Source organism: Delphinapterus leucas, chromosome 18 (assembly GCF_059928025.1).
Source record: "Delphinapterus leucas isolate spDelLeu-1000000601 "Yukka" chromosome 18, BTC_Dleu_Yukka2, whole genome shotgun sequence".
NCBI lineage: Eukaryota > Metazoa > Chordata > Mammalia > Artiodactyla > Monodontidae > Delphinapterus > Delphinapterus leucas.
Window position 1 is genome coordinate 58,616,303 of NC_143146.1, and position 21,816 is coordinate 58,638,118.

The window sequence follows — 21,816 nt, forward strand, 5'->3', positions numbered from 1 at the left end:
TCAAACAGTACTAATTGGGACCGCGATCCTGGAAAATCTCATTGTACTGAAGACCATTTTATTTTTGGGTTAAATAGTTATGGCCCAAGTGTAGTGGCTGAAATTTAAAATAAGTCATTATTACAGAAAGGAAACAACTTATCTGTGAAGAGTTAGGTATTGTGGGTCTTCAGAGGCCATGGAAGGACTTCCTCACCTTTTTGACCAAAAACTCTTTCCAAATTTATAAATTGATAATATTTTGGAGGTAGAAAAAAAATGAGTCTCAGTTCTACTGTTCTGGAAAATCAGTATTTACTAGCTGAGATAACACTGACTGAACTTTTTGCTAACATGTGAAATTTTAAAATGATCCTGATTGGTGACAGTATATGTATTTTTAAATTTTGTATTAATTATAAACCTAAATTTTATTTAGATTCTAGAAGTTTTAAGAAATTATTTTCTTCCCCTCTTTTCCTTTTATAGGAATTCTGCTTGGACCCAGTATAGTATTAGTGCAGAACAAGTTTCATTAGGATGTAATCTGCATTCGAATGAATTATTTTTCAGCAACAATTCAAACATATTCAAAAACTTTTCAATTCTCAATAGCTGTGAAAAACAGTGCTTATTAGTAAAATGCAAAACCATCCACAACTTCTTAGAAGACCCTTACCTCCAAATCTCCCTAAGCTGTCTTTATGTCAGAAGAAAGCCCGTGCAGGTATGTGCATTACTCAGATGTTTAACTTTATTTTTTTACAGAAGTCTCTCAACCTGCACAGCTCAGAATCACAATAAGGACATTCACTAATAACCAGCAACTTACAAATGTTTGTTGTAAGATGGTAACATCCAATTCATTTCTACAAGTACAGTTTATCCTCATCATTTGTGGATTCTGTAGGAGTGAATTTACCTAACTGCTAGAATCTATTTGTAACCTCCCAATCAGTACACTGTACTATATTTTGTCTTTTTAGCTCCAAAATATACCATGAAGAACACTTCGGAGCAGTATATAGAGCTCTTTCTCAGTCCTTTTATAATAGTGAAACTGTGCAGGAGGGGGGTATATATGATAATTCTCGGACACATGCAGGGCATTGAAAACACACATGTTCCCAGCTGAGGTCAAAGAAAGATATGGCTGTGCCTTCTTGTTTTAGCTCTCATATTACAAATAACTGCCCTTTTCCTGGTCTAGTTAGTACCATGTTTTCTCAATTCTGTACTTTATGTTGGTGATTTAACAGTCTAAAATAGCCCCTAAGTATAGTACAAGAAGGCTGTGATGTGCCTTATGGAGAAAATATATGCCTTAGAGAAGCTTCCTTCAGGCCTGAGTTACAGTGTTGTTGGCTGAGAGTTCAATGTTAATGAATGAACGATCTATATTAAATAAAGTGTCTTGAAATAGAAGCACATATAAAACAAGGTTATGTATTGACTGGCTGCTGATAATGTTGAGACCAGAGGCTTGGAGGAACCTAACCCCGTATTTTCCCAAGAAGTAATGGTTCAGTGTTGGATAACTCAGTGCTCACTGAGACTACAGAACAGAACTGCCACAAATCATGAGAACTGAGTGTACTTATAAGCACAGTGCTAAGAACTGGAGATATAATAGTGAGCAAAACCAAGTCTGCCACCCCTCTTTCTTAGTTACCCTCTGGTGGGATCCAATGATCTGATCATACAACTAAATGTAAAATTATCTGTGATAAGTGCTGTGAAGTAAAGATGAGCCACTTTTATGATTATAACTTTATATAATACCCTTAATCCTCTATTTCTGTATATGGTATTTATTAACTCCTTACTTATAAGCAATGGTAAAATTAGCATATTTCCTCTTCTTTCCCCTTTTCAGTCTCCTCTACCCCCTGATTTTAGTTGATTACATTAATTATTTTAGTGTCGGCATTTATACTGTTAAAATGTGCCTAGTCTAACTTGATTTACAATGCTATATCATTACCTTTTGATCCATGGCTATTAAAGATGTGTGAATCAACATACCTATGTTACATCCAATTTCCTCTCTCACTTTCCCTACCAACTTTTGTTATATCATTTCTACATTTCATAATGGTCTACATTTCTGCATTTACAATCTGTTCTGTAATAATAATACCCACAGTTATGTAGATATACTGCTCACTACTAGTTCTTTGGTTGTAGTTTTTCCGTTTATCTTTTGGTTGAAGTTTATCCTCTAGTACAGAGTTTCTCACTCTTGCTATTTTGGGCTGGATAATTTTTTTGTGGGGGGGGGCTTTCCTGCTTTTGACAACATGGAGATTCAATGACCTTAACTATTAGTAATCCTGTGTCTCCAAAGGTTCTTGGCAGAGTGCTTTGCATATAGTAGATGTTCGAATACTTGAATAAATGAATGAATACTTAAAATGACTGAAATACAATTTATAAAAATGAATATTCAAACACTGAAATAAAAACCTGAAATAAATACCTGCAGTTTGCATACAATGCTAAATGCTGTAGGGAATGAATGACACTATTGATCTGGTCCCTGCCTTTCAGGACCTTTCAAGAACTTTAGTTAAACTCTAAAGATGAGATACACATACAGTAAGTACCTTAAATAATAATACAAAAAGCATAGAATTTATGCCCAATTAATGGTACAGACAGTAGTACTTCATAAATGTGAGAAACCCTGGGGCAGGAATGGGGTGTGAACTAAGACTTGAGGAATTAGTGAAAGTGAAATGAAATATGTTTAATTATAGAGGAGACCCGTGTAGTTTTTGATGGCAGAGGAGTCTATTGGAAAAGTGGAATTTTAACGTACTAGAAGAAAAAGAAAAGAAATCATGGGGATGGGGAAATGTATCAAAAAATAGGGAAGTCTATGGGCTTCCCTGGTGGCGCAGTGGTTGAGAGTCCATCTGCCGATGCAGGGGACGCGGGTTCGTGCCCTGGTCCAGGAGGATCCCACATGCTGCAGAGCGGCTGGGCCCGTGAGCCATGGCCGCTGAGCCTGCGCGTCCGGAGCCTGTGCTCCGCAATGGGAGAGGCCACAACAGTAAGAGGCCCGCGTACCGCAAAAAAATAAATAAATAAATAAATAAAATAGGGAAGTCTAAATTGAGAAGACAGATATCATCTTCATTGGGCAGATTTCCCTAAGCACCTCTTCTCTCTTCACCCAGTCAGAGTTCTTACCTTTATGGTCCCAGAGTATCCCCTATCTACCCCCTTACTGAGCTCTTATTCTCTAGTGTAACTGTTTACCTGCCTAGTTTCTATATTAAATCATGAGATCGTTGATGGTAGTAAGGTTTGTGCTGTGTGGTTGTACCCTCAGCACTATGTGTACAGCTAGCACACGGGAGGTGTTAAATGTTTGTTTAATTAAGTAATGAGAACGGTAAGTATGGGTTGTGTTAATCAAGAAGGATGGATTGTATAAGGTTTAAGGTAGACTTCGGCAAAGGAAAATGATTTAAATTGGTTGGTAAGAGAAAGTATTCCACACCGTGTGAGCAACAAAAGAAACTCAGGTCTACCTAAAAAAGGAAGAGTGTCAGAGAAGGATAAGTGATCTCACTTGATCTAATAGGTAAGTTTCTGTTCTAAGCAAGAATAGCAACGATGTACTGGGTGATTATAGCACAAGGATAAATGGAACGAATGACGGCGGTGTTATAAGGAATGGAGAGAAGAATTGGGACTATTCTGTTAAAAGATACTTGCCATACCCATTAGGCAGTGTAGTGTTTATTGAAAGTAGACTTAGATTCGCTGTAAATGTATATTGCAAACTCTAGGGCAACCACTTTTTAAAAAATTTTATAAGTATAATTGATATGCTAAGAAAGGAATGAAACTGAAGGAGAGAAACTGACTCATAAAATTCTCACCTAAAACCAGAAAAGACAGAAAAAGAATGGAAGATTTCAAAAAGACAAAGAAGTAAAACAACGGCAGTGAACAGAAAACTTTACAAATGTGGTAGATGTTAAGCCAACGATGTCAGTAATTCGTTAAAACGTGAATGGTCTAAGTGTACCAGTTAAATGATAGAAACTGTCAGAGTAGATAAAAGACAAGAGCTAATTATATACTGTCTGCAAGAAACTTCCTGTAAATATAAAAACACAGATAGATGAAATGTAAAGGGATAGAGAAAGATACATCATACTAACACTAATCGAAAGAAAGCTGGGAGTGTATATATGTCAATGCTGGGAGTGTATATATGTCAATGCTACTCTCTCACTTCGTCCCAGCTTCCCATCCCCCGCCCTCCACCCCTGCCACAGTGTCCTCAAGTCCATTCTCTATGTCTGCGTCTTTATTCCTGTCCCGCCCTTAGGTTCATCAGAACCATTTTTGTTTTTAGATTCCATATATATGTGTTAATATAGAGTAATATCTTTTTCTGACTTCTTCACTCTATATGACAGACTCAAGGTCCATCCACCTCATTACAAATAACTCAATTCCGTTTCTTTTTATGGCTGAGTCATATTCCATTGTATATATGTGCCACATCTTCTTTAACCATTCATCTGTTGATGGGCACTTAGGTTGCTTCCATGTCCTGGCTATCGTACATAGTGCTGCAGTGAACGTTGTGGTGCATGACTCTTTTTGAATTATGGTTTTCTCTGGGTATATGCCCAGTAGTGGGATTGCTGGGTCACACGGTAGTTCTATTTTTAGTTTTTTAAGGAACCTCCATACTGTTCTCCATAGTGGCTGTATCAATTTACATTCCCACCAGCAGTGCAAGAGGGTTCCCTTTTCTCCACACCCTCTCCAGCATTTATTGTTTGTAGATTTTTTGATGGTGGCCATTCTGACCGGTGTGAGGTGATACCTCATTGTAGTTTTGATTTGCATTTCTCTAATGATTAGTGATGATGAGCATCCTCTCATGTGTTTGTTGGCAATCTGTAAAATAGATAGCTAGTGGGAAGCAGCTGTATAGCACAGGGAGATCAGCTCGGTGCTTTGTGACCTAGATGGGTGGGATAGGGAGGGTGGGAGGGAGACACAAGAGGGAGGGGATATGGGGATATATGTATACGTATAGCTGATCCACTTTGTTATACAGCAGAAACTAACACAACATTGTAAAGCAATTATACCCCAATAAAGATGTAAAAAAAGAAAAAAAAGCTGGAGTAGCTGTGTTCATTGGCTTGTTTTCTTATTGTTGAGTTGAAGAGCTCTTTATTTTGGATGCAATTCCTTTATCAGATGAATGTTTTGCAAATATTTTCTCTCAGTGCATGGCTTGTCTTTTTCTTCTTTTAAGAATGTCTTTCACAGAGTAGAAGTTTTTAATTTTAATGAAGTCCAACTTAACCATTTTTTCTTTCATGGATTGTTGTTTTGGTGTCATATCTAAAAAGTCATTCTGAATAGCACAGGGAACTCTATTCAATACTCTGTAATGACCTATATGGGAAAATAATCTAAAAAAAACCGGAGTGGATAGATGTGTATGTATAACTGACTCACTTTGCTGTACAGCAGAAACTAACACAACATTGTAAATCAACTATACTCCAATAAAAAAATTAATTAAGAATAAAAGTCACTGCCACACCTAACATCACCTAGATTTTGCTCATGTTATGTTTTGTTTTAATATGAGAAAGAGAGAAAGGAAAGTTGAAGATGGTGGTGTAACCGTTTTATGGAATGAGCTAGCTTTGATAAGCTCCATATAAGCAGGAAGCAAACATTATCCTTCTCCTACTACTGCCCTTTAAACTCACATGGCACACATCTCTCTACCGAGGCTTTTCTAGTCACTTTCATCTATTAGCCTTGTCTCATTTTTAGATATTAAGTCCAATCTAAATCAATACCTTCATCTAGCATGCAATTAAACCTTGCCCTTTCTCCCAGCTCAGACTAGGTCTGCTAATTTTTAGACAAGCCAAGGGAAACAGGGGCATGATAAATGCTTCCATCTTGTTCTTTTACTTCTCTTCCCCAACTCATAGTTTCTGGTATCTTCATAGGTGTGGCTAGGAGTGGGAAAGAGTTAAGGAGTTAAGAGTGAAGGTGAGAATCCGTCATCAGTCTCTGTACTCCCCTGAAATGCCAGAAGGTAGAGGTCAAGTAGATTCAAGGATTCTCTTGCCTTACACAAGTTGCGACACAGCAATGGGAGGGCCAATACATTTCTGTTACTCTGTAGGTATAAGGGGGTTGGGGGAACCATGGCAGGGAGTGATGAGATGTTATCTTCTCCTTGTGGCATACACTCCTGTTCTCTGTAGATGGTTCTCTGAGAATCCCCCTCACTTGGTTTGAGGTCGGGGTAAATCCTCCTCTACCCACCACAAGGAGGGGAAGATCGGAGAAACACACAGCACACCAATAGCTCAATTCAGAAGAAATCCTCTCTGCGAGTGTAGATCAACCTCTAGCCATCTCTCATATACAGACAACAGGTGAGACTTGGGCTTGTTTTGGCCATCTCTTTGCAAATCCTGCCTTAATGAATCTCTTATCTTCTCATCAGAATGCTGAGGTCCTCATCATTTATTGTACTCAACTGAGATGATGGACAAAAATGTTATTTAACATTCTGTCACAGAAGAAAGAGAAAGCACGATTTGATATAGTGAGGTCCCTAAGAATGCAGACACAGTGCATTTTCTGGACCTAAGAGAGATAAGAATACTTCTGGTTGTAACCTGAGTGAACTCGTGGTACCCTGTAGCCAGTATCAGCATGTTATCATGTTCCAAAGCCATCTTGGTCTGATATCTGGCTTTGAAAAGAAATGTAAATCTTTGCTCAAAAAGTTTCAAATGAGGAAGTGATAATGATAAATAGCGAAACTTCACTGAGTCATTTTTACCTCTCCATATTGCCAGAGTTTTCTGTGGCAACTGCTCAAAAATCTCCCTTTATGTCCTACTCTTCTTCATCCATTCTGTTCTTCCAGGAGTAGCCCCCTCATCTTTCTGAATCTAATACAATTTAGCCTTCCTGATTCTCCAATTGTTCATGCAAACTTTATCCCAGTAAGGTAAGCAAAAGTCCTGATAGCTGAGTGAGTGTATACAGAAATGTTTTTATAAGGTGAGAGAGGGTGAGTGGATAAAGAAAAGCTATGAATGCTGAGACGTTAATAGTTCTGCCCCTGACACCTTGATAAACATAATCTAATTCTGCCTTATTTTTTTTTTTCTGGTTTAGGAAAGACTGGTGAAACTAAGCTACCACGTGTACGGTTCATTCCAGATAAAACCGCTTCATTTGAAAGAGATAAAACTAGTTTTTCTGATGTTCCAAGAGATCAGTCACAACCCCCTGTTAATATTCGAAATCTCTTTCTTGATCATCGTGTACAAAAAAGAGTGACTACTATTTCAACAACCACAAAATCTTCTAAGCATGTCTATTGGCACATTCCAGAGACTGCTACTGGTTCCATATTTTTTCCCAAGTGTCGTTCAGCTTCAAGTCGAGTTTTTGGGAAAGAAACAAGCAAGATGGAAAGTTCCAGAAAATCAGAAGAGCCATTAAAAATAAATATTTATGCTAACATTTTAAAAGAGATTCTGATTCTCTCCTCAGAGTTCTCCAAGCTACCAAGTGCCCCTTCTTCAGTGCCCACTCCCAAACTCCAGGAAGTTCATTCTGACCAGTTTTTACAAATGAGCAGTACCTATACTTTTAAGCAGCCCCTGTTACGTTTAAGTGCAACAGTGCCAATCCCTGTACCGAGGACTATACCTGTTAAAGCTGAAAGTCAGCAGTCTGACCGTTTACAATGTCGTACAGTGACACTAAATATTAAAGATTTTCCAGGTTCCATTTTCATACCGACGCCGGTTTTACCAAGGAAACCTCTAAGACAGTCTGTGATAGGTAAATCCAGTCTGAACATGGTCTGTAATAATGGGGTCAAGTAGAGCAAAAGGGAGAGAAGGCATCCAAGCATATGGTGGTTCCCCCTTGGGTCTGCAGAATGGGATGGTGGGATCCCCTTTCACCTGTACATTTAATATATGGGGCAGAATGCAGTAGCAGAAATCCTGACCTTGCAGGTCTGCCAAGGGCAAACTGGGAACTCCACCCAGATGGTGGTGATGGGAACCAGATAAAGCAGTTCAAAGGATCAGAAAAGCTCACATGAAGGAGGAGTGTGAATGAACAGTCGTCCGTAAGGTGGTCTAGATGAACTCTAGAAGCAGAATGCCAGTGCTCATGGATGCCTTCATGGGCACTTTTCCATGGATAACCTCAATTCATTAAAAGATGAACAATTATAATGAAGTCATAATACCCTCAACATCAATTTTCACACGAATTTAAACATTATCCTATTTTAAATTTTTTTCCTAGAAAGTCGTGTAACAGAATATGAACATGTAGAAAGTGTCCCAAAGCAAAGCGTGCTGAACGTATGTGAAGGTAAATGCTAGGTTTATATCATTCTTTTAAAAATTGTATATATGATTATCTCTCCATAAAAGTATTTGTGATTTTGTGTGTTTGTGTATATGTGTGTGATTCACACATATGTCCCACCTCATTTTCCATTCCTTAAGCTATTTACTCAGCAACTATTTTTAGAGTGTTGACTATAAACCCAACTTTGTACTGATGTTGGGAACATAAAAGATGGAGTATTCTTAATCTGGATGGAGAAGATAGACATGCAATCATGACAGTTAACTGCTTGCCATGTGCCAGCACTGTTTTAAGTGCTTTGACCTTAGTTACCTAGCAGAAACAAATGAAAAATCATCTTTAAAGAAAGATTACACCATCCTACATCTCACACTATTTCTATAAACAATTTCACAAATACAGTGTGTAGTAAACAATTCACAATTATCAGGTACACAAAGAAAAACAAAATGAATGAAAACTAGCAGAAATAGTAAGCAGTAGAAACATACCCACAGGAGTTCCAGCTATTAGAATGATCAGATTCAGATTTTTAAATAACCTAATGACTTTTGGTTCTAGCCAAGATTGAGTAGCTTGTATTGGACAATCCCTCCCACCAAAATCAGTTATTAAAGCTGCCCACAAATATATAAAATAACCATTGAAGTTACTGGAGAGTAACCCTTGCAAGCATGACTTGAGTGGTTACCATCTTTGAAATAAGCTGAATTAGCTGTACATTTACCTTGGCTTTTGCTTGAGGGGATTTGTGGTGTTGGAGAACAGGGCACAGGTAGAAAGAAGGTGATAGTTTTACTGGATTGAGGAGATAGCAGTCAGACTTCAGAGTTGACAAGATAGCTGGGATAGAGGGGTAATATATCAGAGAGGAGAGAACTGAATTCAAATATTTGCATACAAACTCCCTTAAGAGTGTTGGCTGATTTCTAAGCTGGGCATGTACAGGACAATACGCTAAGAAACACAGCTGAGATGCTAAGGAAGTGAGCCTAGATTTTGACAGTTGCACAGAAGACAATTATTGGAGTTCAAGCTCTGCTGAAATGAAGGGGCCTTGGTAAACACACTGGGCTTTCAGTTGCAGACCCAGAAGACCTATGCCTTGGGAATAAGAATGATGCTCTAGGAGAAAGGACAAAACTAAAATAGGTTATCCCCTACAAAACTCAAAACCAATCCTTGATAAATCAAAGTGGTACTTCCTGCCTAGTCAAAGAAAACCTAACACTTATTAGAGACAGATAATATTATCCAGACCCTTTAAAATTTTCATTCACAATGTCCAGCATTAAACTTAAAAATCACAAGGCATCCTAAAAACAGGATAAAAGGTCTGGAAACCAGTAGAAAGAGGCAAAAGAAAGAGAACCATAGGATCAGATATTGGGGTTTTCAAACAAGGAGTTTAAAATAACTATGATTACTATGTTGAAGAAAATAAAAAGTTGAAGAATTTTATCAGAGAACTGGAATTTCTGCTTTTAAAAATTAGAGTCATATAAAATTTTAGAACAGAAAAAGTAATATAACAAATTAATGATTCACAGATGTGTTTAGTAGGAGATTATACACAGAAGAACACTCCAGCCATAAAACTTTCTCTTTTTTCCCCAGTTGTATTGAGATACAAGTCACATGCAACTCTGTATAAAGTTAAGGTATACAATATAATGATTTGATACATGAATATACAGTATGGTGAAATGATTACCACAATAAATTCAGTTAATACCCATCACCTGACAACTTTTTCTTGCGACAAGAAATTTTAGGCTTCACTCTCTCAGAAACTTTCAAATATACACTGTAGTATCATTAACTACAGCAGCCATAAGACTTTCTGAGCACACTACCCTTCCAGCAGTTCCCTATCCCTGTCTGTGACATAAATTAACCACTGGGTCTCCTCCACATCATAGGCCTAAACAAGTCATGTTACCATTTCTGACTTAGGGAGTTTATTCCACTCTGGTGTTTCCCTCTTTGAAAAGTTCCCAGGGAAGTTTAAGCATCCTGAGATCCTTCAGAGATCTTTCAGGGAATTTCTAACCACCTCTGCACCTCCATCTCCCTCCTTTTCACTCAAAAATCAACTGCTTGAGCTTAGCCCATAAGTGTGGGTGGGCAGGAAGCAGGCCACAGACTTAATTCTTAACTCATTCTCCATTCCTCTTGCTCCATTCCCTCCCACAAGACAAGGAATCTCCATATCACATCATACATCTTTCTTCATTCTGTGGTTAACTTTCACATCGATTGACCTGAAATGGGCACAAAGGCCTATTTTAGAAATTAACAACTGAACATTGTTTTCTTTGGTCTAGGATGCCTCGTTTCTTCTCATTGAAGCAATGGTATAAGAATTATTGAGATGATAAAATATGTTGCAGCAAGTAATATAGCAAGAATGGCTGGGAGTGTAAAATATATTTCAAAATATTTTCCTGCCACACCTGGGTGTGTGCTTGAACATGCCATTTTTGACAAAAGGGGAAACCCACGAGGGTTGTGATAAAGTAAATGTAGGTTGTCGCTGTTTGGCTACTCCTGAGTTGTCTGCTTTCCCCCCCCCCCTTTCTTGTGTGAGGTCTTTAAACTGAGGGAAGAGCTTAGTTACACAGGGTATTTGAATCATGCATCAATGCGTTATTAAAGCAAAAAGCAAGATTTCTCCTTGGGATATGATCTCTATCTGAGATATGCTTATATGATGTCCTTTATTCATTTTGTGAAGAAAGAAGTTGTTTATGTAATTCATCATAAAATAAGATGTTTTTACATATAGCACAAGACTCAGACTGATGGAATCTAAATTATTGAGGTAGAAATCTATGAGCTTATGGTTTCTTTTGGGAAGAAAAGTTTGCTATCTAATATTAGTCTGCTATCTAATATTAAAATGTTTGGCCAACAGAACCAACTGAGGTTGGGTGGATGGAGGTTATAGGGAATCTCCAACGTGAGGTTGGGTGGGTGAAAGTTATGGGGAATCTCTTCCAAAGGAGGCATCCAGGTAACCTATTTGTGATGACTTACTGTTATCATAACATGAATACCTTTTAACTTTCACTCTAAGTGATGACACATTTACATTTCCTGTCTTGTTTTATTTAGGTAGCATTAAATCTAGAAAAATCGAAACCTCAGTGGCACATATCGTACATGGTGACGGTTTTAAGGCTGTTGTGGCAACACGCTATGGAACAGTAACAGCCGTGACCAAGCTGGCCATAGTAAACTGTCAAATTCATGGAAGAAATGCACTTAATCTTAAGGTATTGCTACATCTTCTCAATGGCAATTTCCTGTTGTATCATCGGTCATTTTTGTTTTACGTTTCCTAACTTAGGTTATTCTCCATGGTATTGAAGGAACAACATAAAGTGGTGGTGGCTGAGGGAGTGATGGAGTTGTATAGTAACAAAACTTTTGTGTGCTATTGAAGTTAACTTGGTATCAATCCAAACTAGATGTTTTAAATTTAGGATGCCGATCGTAATCTTCATGGTAGCCACTCCTAAGAAACTATCTTAAAAATGTACACAAAAGGGAATGAGAAAGGAATCAACATGACAGATTACAAAAAATTAATTAAACACCAAGGAGGCAGTAATGTAGTAAACGTGGAATAACAACAACAAAAATTCCAGAAAAGGCAAAACTATGGTGACAGTAAATATATCAGTGGTTGTAAGGGATTTTGGAGGGAGGGAGGGAAGGATGAATAGGAGGAACACAGGGGATTTTTAGGGCAGTGAAATTATTCTGTATGATACTGTCATAATGGATACACATTTCATTATACATCTGTCAAGACCCATAGAATATACAACAAAAGGTCTGAACTCTAACATAATTTACGGATTTGTGTTGATAATGATGTGCTAATGTTAGTCCGTTGATTGTGACAAATATACTGGTGTGTGAGATGTTGATGTCGGGAGATGTACTGGATGTGTGTGGGGAAGGGGTATGTGGAAAAGAAAGATCTCAAATAAGTAACCTAACTTTGCACTTTAAGGAACTTGAACAAAAGAGCAAACTACACCCAAAATTAGCAGAAAGAAGGAAATAAAGATTAGAACAGAGATAAATGAAACAGAGGATAGAAAAGCAATAGAGAGAATCAATGAAACCAAAAGTTAGTTCTTTGAAAAGACTGACAAAGTTGACCTTTGGCTAGACTAAGAAAAAATAGAGAGAAGGTCCAAATAAATAAAATCAGAAATGAAAATGGAAACATTTCTACTGGCTTCACAGAAGCAGAAAGGATTATAAGAGAATACTATGAACAACTGCATGCCTGCAAATTAAATATCCTAGATGAAATGAAACATTTTCTAGAAAAACATAAATTACCAAAACTGACTCAACAACAAATAGAAATTTGAGCAGACCTATAAAAAGTAAAGAGATTGAAAAAATAATCAAAACCTCCCAACAAAGAACAGTGCAGGTCCAGATAGCTTTATGGGTGAATTCTGCTAATCGTTTAAAGAAAAAGGAACATATATACTTCTCTAAATCTTCCAGAAAATAAAAGAGGAAGGAACACCACCCAATTCCACTGTTGTGCTGGTGGAGGGGGCGGGAATCCCACATCACCCAACAGTTCTTGGACACCAGCTGGGTGTCCTACAATTCAACTCAATTCTGACACTATCTACCCAGAGATAACATCAGATTCCACAGGTAAAGTGCTCAGTCCCATAAGACTGCTCTACACTTCAGACGCCAATCACAAGCCCAGGTGGTTACCTGTGATTCTGACCAACCACCTACAGACTGGAGGTTCCAAGGACCCCCTCCAACTCAGGATGCCAATCACAAGTTGTTACCTATAGTTCTGATCGACTGGCTATAAATCAGAAATTCCCACGACCCCTCCTGATTAATTCGCTAGAGTGGCTCACAGAACTCAGGAAAGCTATTTACTTACTTGATTACTGGTTTATTACAAAGGATATTAAGGGATGTGAATCAACAGTTATATGAAGAAAAACATAGGACATGGTATGAGGAAAGGGTGTGGAGACCCTACACCCTCTCCAGGTGCTACTCTCCCCAAATCTCCACGTGTTCACAGACCTGGAAGCTCTCCAAATCCTGTCATTCTGGTTTTTATGGAGGTTTCATTAATAGTATAATTGATTAAATCATTGGCCACTGCTGATTGAGCTCAGTCTTCAATCCCTTTCCCTCTTCAGAGGTGAGGGGATTGAAAGTTCCAACCTTCTAATCACATGGTTGGTTCTTCTGACACCCAGCCCCTTTCAAAAGTCACCTCACCAACATAAATCCAGTTGTGGTGGAAAGGGGTTTGTTATGAATAACAAGACACCCATTTCGCCTTTATGGTTCTGAAGCAATTTCAGGAGCTGAAGATAAGAGAATAAGTATTATGACAAAAGATGCTCCCATTGCTCTTATTGTTCAGGAAATTCCAAGGGTTTTGGGAGCTGGTAGCGAGGAACCATGGATAAAGTCCAGCTATATATGAAAAATATATTTTGGTCATTCAGATGACCAAATATATTTTTTAACAAGTAAAAATATCAACAACATATAACACATTTTATGCTATCAGTATAACCCAGATATCAAGGGAAGATAAAGACACCACAAGAAAACTACAGATCAATATCCTTTGTTAATTAATAAAATTGCTAAATCCATGATAGGATTAAGAAAAAAAGAAACACTAAATACCAAATTCAAAATTTAAAAAGGGGAAATCACCACATTTCCTACAGACATTAAAATAGAAAATAATGAAATAATAAGAACAACATTTTCCCAATAAATGCAACAACTGTGATGAAATGGAAAAATTTTTTGAAAAACACAACTTGCTGAAACAGGCACAACAAGGACTAGAACATCAGAATAGTCTTGCACCTGTAAAAACCTAATTGAAATTTTAATTAAGAGCCTTCACACAGAGAAAGCTCCAGGCACAAACAGCCTCACTGGTGATTCTATCAGACAATGAAGAAGGAAATAATATCAGTTTAGGCTAACTCCTTCAGAAATCAGAGGAGGAAGAACACTTGCTAACTCATTGTTTGATGCCTGTGTAACTCTCCTACTATCTCTTCAGATATTGCTCCTGTCTCATTCCTTTTGTCCTCTTCTTATCAGACTCCAGCTACATGTATCTTAGGCCTTTTCATCTTGTCCCATATATCCCTTACTCTCTTCCTGTATCCCTTTTACTCTCTGTGCTTTATTCTGAGCATTTTCTTCTTACCTAAATTCTGGTTCATTCATTCTCTTTTCAGCTTTGTGAAATCTGCTGTTAAACCTTTTATCAAGTCCTTAATTTTGGATGGTTTCTTTTATAATCTAATTTCTTTGAACTTTAAATTCTTTATCTTATAATTTGATTTTTCAAGGTTATTAATCACAGTTAACTTTTTTTTTGTTTAACACACCTGACGTATCCAAAACATGGACCTTCCATGGGCCTATTTCTATCATTTCTCTTGATTTTTGTCCAAGTATTATCTTTTTGCATGTCTTTTTATTTTTGATTGCATGATAGACGTTGTGTAGAAATAATTTGAGGCCCTAGATAATGTTACATTCTTCCAAAATTTTTTTATTGTTGCTTCTGACAGGCAAAGAGGCTAGGGGATGTTCATCTTAATCTAATCAAAATCAGCTGGTTTAATGCTGGACTTTAATTTTTGTAGAGATTTCCTGTTAAACTTCTTTCCTAAGGCTGTAGCCTTTTAGCCACCTCATATCAAGTCTGAAGTCCCTTCTCCTTGGGAAGCCCTGAATTCCAATTTTTGTCTCCCTAGCCCTGTGAGACTGGCTGTAGTTCGCCACCACAGCTTTGGATTAGGCAAATGACTTTTGGAGAAAAATAGTGTTGAGTGCTGTGTTTAACACCCTGAGATTCCCTTCTTTCTGGAATTTTGGCTTCTTAAGACCTAGCTACTTTAGTCATTCTCCAAGTCTTTGTTGTGTTGTGTTTGTTTCCCTTTTTGGTTTTAGTTGAAGGGCTGGTTTGAAACAAGGCTGTTGCCCATTAGTATAAGTGAAAAAATCAGATTATCTGGTTTTGAAGTGAATTACTTTATTTCTTTTTAAATAAATTTATTTATTTTTGGCTGCGTTGGGTCTTCACTGCTGCACACAGGCTTTCTCTAGTTGTGGCGAGCGGGGCCTACTCTTCATTGCAGTGCATGGGCTTCCCATTATGGTGGCTTCTCTTGTTTCGGAACACGGGCTCTAGGCTCACGGGCTTCAGTAGTTGTGGTGCATGGGCTTAGTTGCTCTGCGGCATGGGGGATCTTCCCGGTCCAGGGCTTGTACCTGTGTCCCCTGCACTGGCAGGTGGATTCTTAGCCACTGTGCCACCAGGGAAGTCCCAAAGTGAATTACTTTAAATCAGAGGTTGGCAAGGTTTTTCTGTAATGGGACAGAGAAGACTTTGAAGTCTACATGGTCTCTGTCACAACTAATCAACTCTGTTGTGTAGTATAAGAACAGCCATATTACAACACCCAAACTTAGAGTGTGGCTGTGTTCCAATAAAACTTTATTTATAGAAACAGGTGGCAGACTGTAGCTCACTGATTCCTGCTTTAAATCGAGGAAGAGTATATCTTCTAAAGAGTTAAATGGAGCTAGTCAAGAGAAACATCTACTTACACAGTCATCAATATTATTTTAAAAGAATATTTGACTCCAGAGTAGAATCCTGAGCTCTGTGGGGGTGATATAAAAGAATTAAAAGTAATAATTTCTAATCTATCTCATGGACTTATTAAGGAAACAGATTTTACATGAATAGAATTTACACAAAACAAATGTACTGATTAATTTAATACAGACTCAGTGCATCAATGCTTAAATGTTGCTAGAGCAATTCAAGAGATTGAGAAAGCCTCCACTTTCTTGGTGTTGTTTAATTCTTCACATCCTTATCATGGTAACTGCAGCAAACAGGTTTTATGATGGGATGGTAAAAGAGAGATCCAGCATACCTATGCTGGGCAGACCTCATAGTATATCCACAGTGAAGGTTCCTGGGATTCCATGAGGCAATGAGAAGGTCCTGGATAGTCACTCATTCAGCCAATATTTATTAATAACCCACTATGTACCCAGTGGTAAACTATGTATCTCATTATGTATCAGTGTGCAAAACAGAAAAATAATACCTATTTCATGGAGCTTATACTTTAGTGGGATGAGATCATACATACATACATACATACATTTATATATAGTCTGTCCTCTGGTGATAAGAGTTACGAAGAAAAATAAAGCAAGTGGAGGGGACAGAGAGCCATCAATGGGGCACTGGTTTGAGAGGTTGCTATTTGTGATAGGATGTGATGACTTATGGAGCAGAGAGCTGCCTATAAGCAACCTGTGAATGAAGTGAGAAGATACTTCATGAGAATAGATGGGGGAAGAGCTTTCCAGGCAGAAGAAAATGTAAAGGCACTAGTTATCTGAGCACACTTAGTGGAATGATTACAGACTCTGACAGACACTTTCCTGCTACATAATTTAGTGTACTACTAGTTATGTCGAGAAGAGATGAATGTTTGGTGACAGGAAGAAAGAACACGTACTCTTCTATAGGTGTATATGTCTACCAACATCTAGACATTTACAAATATTGATACTTTAATAAGAGGTCAGTCTTGAAACCAGTACTGTCAATTCGAAGATTCTTTAGCCATGAACCTCATCTCTCTCATACAGTGCATGCCATAACCCAATGCACTGGTAGCAATGCCTCCCTTCACTATAAGCTGAGGTTTGATCCTTCAGCATTAGAGTTCCTTGGTTCATTCAGTTGAACACTACTGATTCTATGATACTTAAGAAACAAACGTACCAACTTTACTGGAATATTAAAGATACTGGGGGCACTAAGCATGTCTTGGTCAATTTGGGCTGCTACGACAAAATGCCATAGAGTGGCTTAAACAAGGGACATTTACTTCTCACAGTTCTGGTGGCTGGGAAGTCTGACACTGAGGTGTCAGCCAATTTGGTTCCTGGTGAGCGCTCTCTTTTTCACAGCTGACTTTTTGCTGTATCCTCACATGCAGGGAGAAAGAGATCTCTGGTCCACTGTTCTTCTTATAAGGACACCGATTCCATCGTGAGGGCTCCATCCTTAAGACCTCATCTAACCCAAATTACTTCCCAAAGACTTCACTTCTAAATGCCATCATGTTGGGGATTAGAGATTCAACAAATGAATTTTGGGGGAACACGAACATTTAGTCCATAACAAAGGCATATGTTTTCCTCAATCAGAAACTGGCATATTTAAGCAAGAAACTTTAAGAAGATGTTAGATTAATAGAAAGATAACAGAGAAACAGAAGTATAAACATGAAAAAAAGAGGGGGTAAAGAGAATTAAATATAAAATATATTTAATGACTTATTTCAGCATGTAGTGGACAGTCAATAAATGTTTGCTTGTTATTAACTGAAATAATGCCTTTCACACATGTAACACTATATTTATTACATATGTAAATACTTAGTTTTTCTATTTTGTTTCTTTACATATTTAAGAAATTATTACCATGAAAGACTAAAATAAATGAATGGAAGATTATTATAGGCTTGTTATTAGGTCACACATTTAGATTATGTGCTCATTTTTTTAAACACTTGTATAAAATATTTTGTGCATGGTAAATAATTAATTCTTATCTTTTGTCACTTTCTTTTAGGGCTTTTTTCTCCTGAATTGTCCAGACCTAACACCTTTGGCTTTCCAATTGATATATCTTAATTTATCATATAATAACATCTGTTACTTTCCCACAGAAGTGAGTCCATTTTTATTATTGTATATATTGTCATAATTTCTTATTATTAATAATAATTTAAAAATAGACACTTATGATACCCTGGAGTTACTATAAATAAATATATTTTGGATTGTATCCTAAAAGGCTTATTTTTAGAAGTACCAAAAGTATAGTACATTTTTCTTAGCAAGTCCCATGACACAATCCTCAAAGACTGTGTTATGGTCAGGCTCCCAAATATGTTCTCATAATTGTACAACGTGTATAAAATTATTTATTTTTCTGATTCTGAATAAAACCTAAGATATACTTTATCCATGTTAATTGGAAGCTTTAAAGGCAATGTTTAGTGACAAGGTAATATGATGTTGTAACAAGTTTTAATTACAATAGGCTGAAATAGGATATTCTGCTTAATAAAACATACCAAGGATAATCAGATATGGGATGAGATGATTCAATGTCATTATATAAACAAGTCATTATAAGTAATTAGGACAGATTATGTTTTCAGTGTCTTTAGTCATTGTTTCATTGGTCATGGGGTGTTTTGTTGCTTTGTGAATTGATTTCCAGAGTATTAACTTTTAGTGAATTGATTTCTAGCAAATTGACTTGTTTTCTATTTCAAACATGTAGTATTGGAAACATATATTTTCCATAATTTCTATGATATTGTGTTTTTATTTTCACTAGAAGAGTTATTTGTTCTTTTCTAGTATATCACACTAGTTTTATTAATTTGACTAAGACAAGTTGACAAGAATTCCCAAGGAATATAGGGATCTTAGTTCTTCACATTAATTTTAACCTTTCTTCTAAACAGTCATATATGAGACTTGTGCATCTGCCAAAGAATACTCTAACCACTCAAGCAGAATGTATAACCATATGGGAGATTTTCAGGTGTAAAATATAAAACGCTCATTTTTAAAGTGATAGAAATAAGTAGAACTTGCCATTAAAATGCAGATCAGTGTTGTACAGCTATAGACAAAATGTTCCAATGAAAATGGCAATATCCAGGCTTGGAAGGGCCGTACTAGGGGTAGGCAAATGATGCCAAGCTATTAGCATAGTGTAAGTGAAATGAATAGAAGACTAGAGGCTGGCATACATGTGGTGATTGGACAAGTTTCATGGAAAATTCAAGATGGTAGACTCTGGCAGAGACAGAGCCTACTGAAATAGTTTAGGATAGGAAAAGGTAGAAGCAGAAATGGTAAATATAACAAACCATATAAATATATACTTGGTCTCCTTTCTTCTCTTAGCTTCTTTAAAAGACACAAAATCACATACAATAGTAATTAATTATAATAATGTATTGTTACGTTTGTAACATATATAGATATAATATGTATAACAATTATAGTACAAAAAAGGAAGAGGGAATAGAGCTATCTAGGAACAACATCTCCATATCTCACTGGAATTAAGTTAGTGTAAATCTGAAGTAGATTCTGGTAAGTCAAGGTGTATATTACAACCCCTAAAGCAATCACTAAGAAAATAACTGAAGAGAATACAGTGGGGAAAAAAATCATTAAAGTAATTAAAATGTTATACTAGAAAATATCCAGTTGATGCAAAAGAAGCCAGTAAAGGAGGAACAAAAATGACATGACATTTAGAAAACTATAAGTGACATTGTGATATAAATCCAACCATGTCAATAACATTAAATGTTAATACATGAAACAATCTAATAAAAAAATACAGTTGTCAGCCCCAGTGGTAGTCTGTCTAAAGGAGATACACTTAAGAGTGAAAGATCCAAAGAGGCTAAAAGTAAAAGTATAGGAAAAGATATATCATGCAAATAGCAATCATAAGAAAGCTGGAGTGACTATACTAATATCAGACAAAATAAATTTTAAAACAAAAAATGTCACTAGAGATAAAGAGGGACGTTTTGTCAATCTTTCAGGATGCTGTAACAACTATAAACATTTAGGTACTTAACAACAGAGCCCCAGAATACATGAAGCAAAAACTGAAAGAACTGAGGGAAGAAATAGAGAATTCAAAAATAATAGTTGGACACTTCAATACCCCACTTTCAATAACACACAGATCAACTAGACAGAAGATGAAAGTGAAATGGAAGACATGAACAACATTACAAACCAATAAGACCTAACAGACATTTATGGGACACTCCAACCAAAAGTAGCAGAATACATAACACTCAAATTCACGTGGAACATTTTCCAGAAGAGACCATAGGTTAGTCTACAAAAAATTTTAAAAAAAATTGAAAGTCACAGAAAGTATATTTTTGGGCCACAATGAAATGTAATTAGAAATCAGTAGTTGAAAGAAATTTGGAAATAAATGGAAATTAAGCAACACACTCTTAAATAACCAATGAGTCAATGAAGAAATCAAAAGGGAAATTAAAAATTACTTTGAAATAAATAAAAATCAAAACACAACAATCCAAAATTTATGGGATGCATCTACATCAGTGCTCAGAGGGAAATTTACAGCTATCAGTTACTATATTAAAAAGGAAAAAATCGAAACCTAACATTCCATCTTAAGCCACAAGAGAAAAAGAGCTAAATAAATCTAAAGAAAGAATAAGGAAGGACATAATAAAAATTAGTGAAACAGGGAACAGAAAAACAATGTCAGCAAAATCTAATACCGTTACTTTGAAAAGATCAACAAAATTGACTAACCTGACATAAACTGACCAAGAAAAAATGAAGATTCAAGTTACTAATATTAGGAGTGAAGGATGGGATATCATACCAACCTTACAGAAAATTTTTAAAAAGATTTTAAGAGAATACTACAAATAACTGTATACCAGCCAACTAGATAATGTAGATGAAGTGGACACATATTTAGGAAGACACAAGAATGGACTCAAGAATAAATAGAAAACCTGAATGGTTCTATAAAAAAAGAAAGAGTTTCAGTAGTAATTTTTAAACTTTCCTCAAAGGAAAGTCCAGGATCAGATAGCTCCATTGGCGAATTCTGCCAGATGTCTTAAAAAGAATTAACACCAATCCTTTACAAACTCTTATGAAAAATCGGAGAAAATGTTCTCATTCAAACTATGAAACCAGTAATACCCTGATACCAAAACTAGACAAAGATATAGAAAGAAAAGCAAACTACAGAACAATAGCTCATGAATATAGATGCAATAATCCTCAACAAAATGCTAGTAAACCAAACTCAGCAACATATAAAGAGGTTTTCCACCATAACCAAGTGAGACCTATTCCAGGAATGCAAGGATGGTTAAACATACAAAAATCAATCAATGTGATTCCACATTAATATAGTGAAGGGTTAAAAAAAACTATACAATTATATCAACAGAGACAGAAAAATCATTTTACAAAATCCAACATACTTTCATGACAAAAGCATTCAACATCTATGCATAGAAGGGGGGCATCCTCAACTTGATAAAGGGTGTCTACAAAAAACCCATAGCCAATACCATACTTAATGGTGCAAAACTGAAAATTTTCTTCCTAAGATCAGGAACAAGATGAAGATGTCTACTCGTGTCACTGTGTATTGTACTGGAGTTTCTAGCCAAGACAATTAGACAAGAAAAAGAAGTAAAAGGCATTCACGCTAAAAAG

General features: G+C 36.6%; 1 protein-coding gene across 1 annotated transcript in view; it reads left to right on the top strand.

Moving 5' to 3' along the window:
* The first annotated feature begins 261 nt into the window (after positions 1-261).
* LRRC63 (leucine rich repeat containing 63) overlaps positions 262-21,816 on the top strand; it is a 42,295-nt gene continuing 20,740 nt past the window's right edge. Inside the window, exons 1-5 of the mRNA XM_022574425.3 lie at positions 262-706; positions 7,180-7,854; positions 8,332-8,400; positions 11,518-11,678; positions 18,122-18,220. Of these exons, the coding sequence (XP_022430133.2) occupies positions 622-706; positions 7,180-7,854; positions 8,332-8,400; positions 11,518-11,678; positions 18,122-18,220 (1,089 nt within the window). The 5' untranslated portion in view covers positions 262-621. The remainder of the gene's footprint in view (positions 707-7,179; positions 7,855-8,331; positions 8,401-11,517; positions 11,679-18,121; positions 18,221-21,816) is intronic.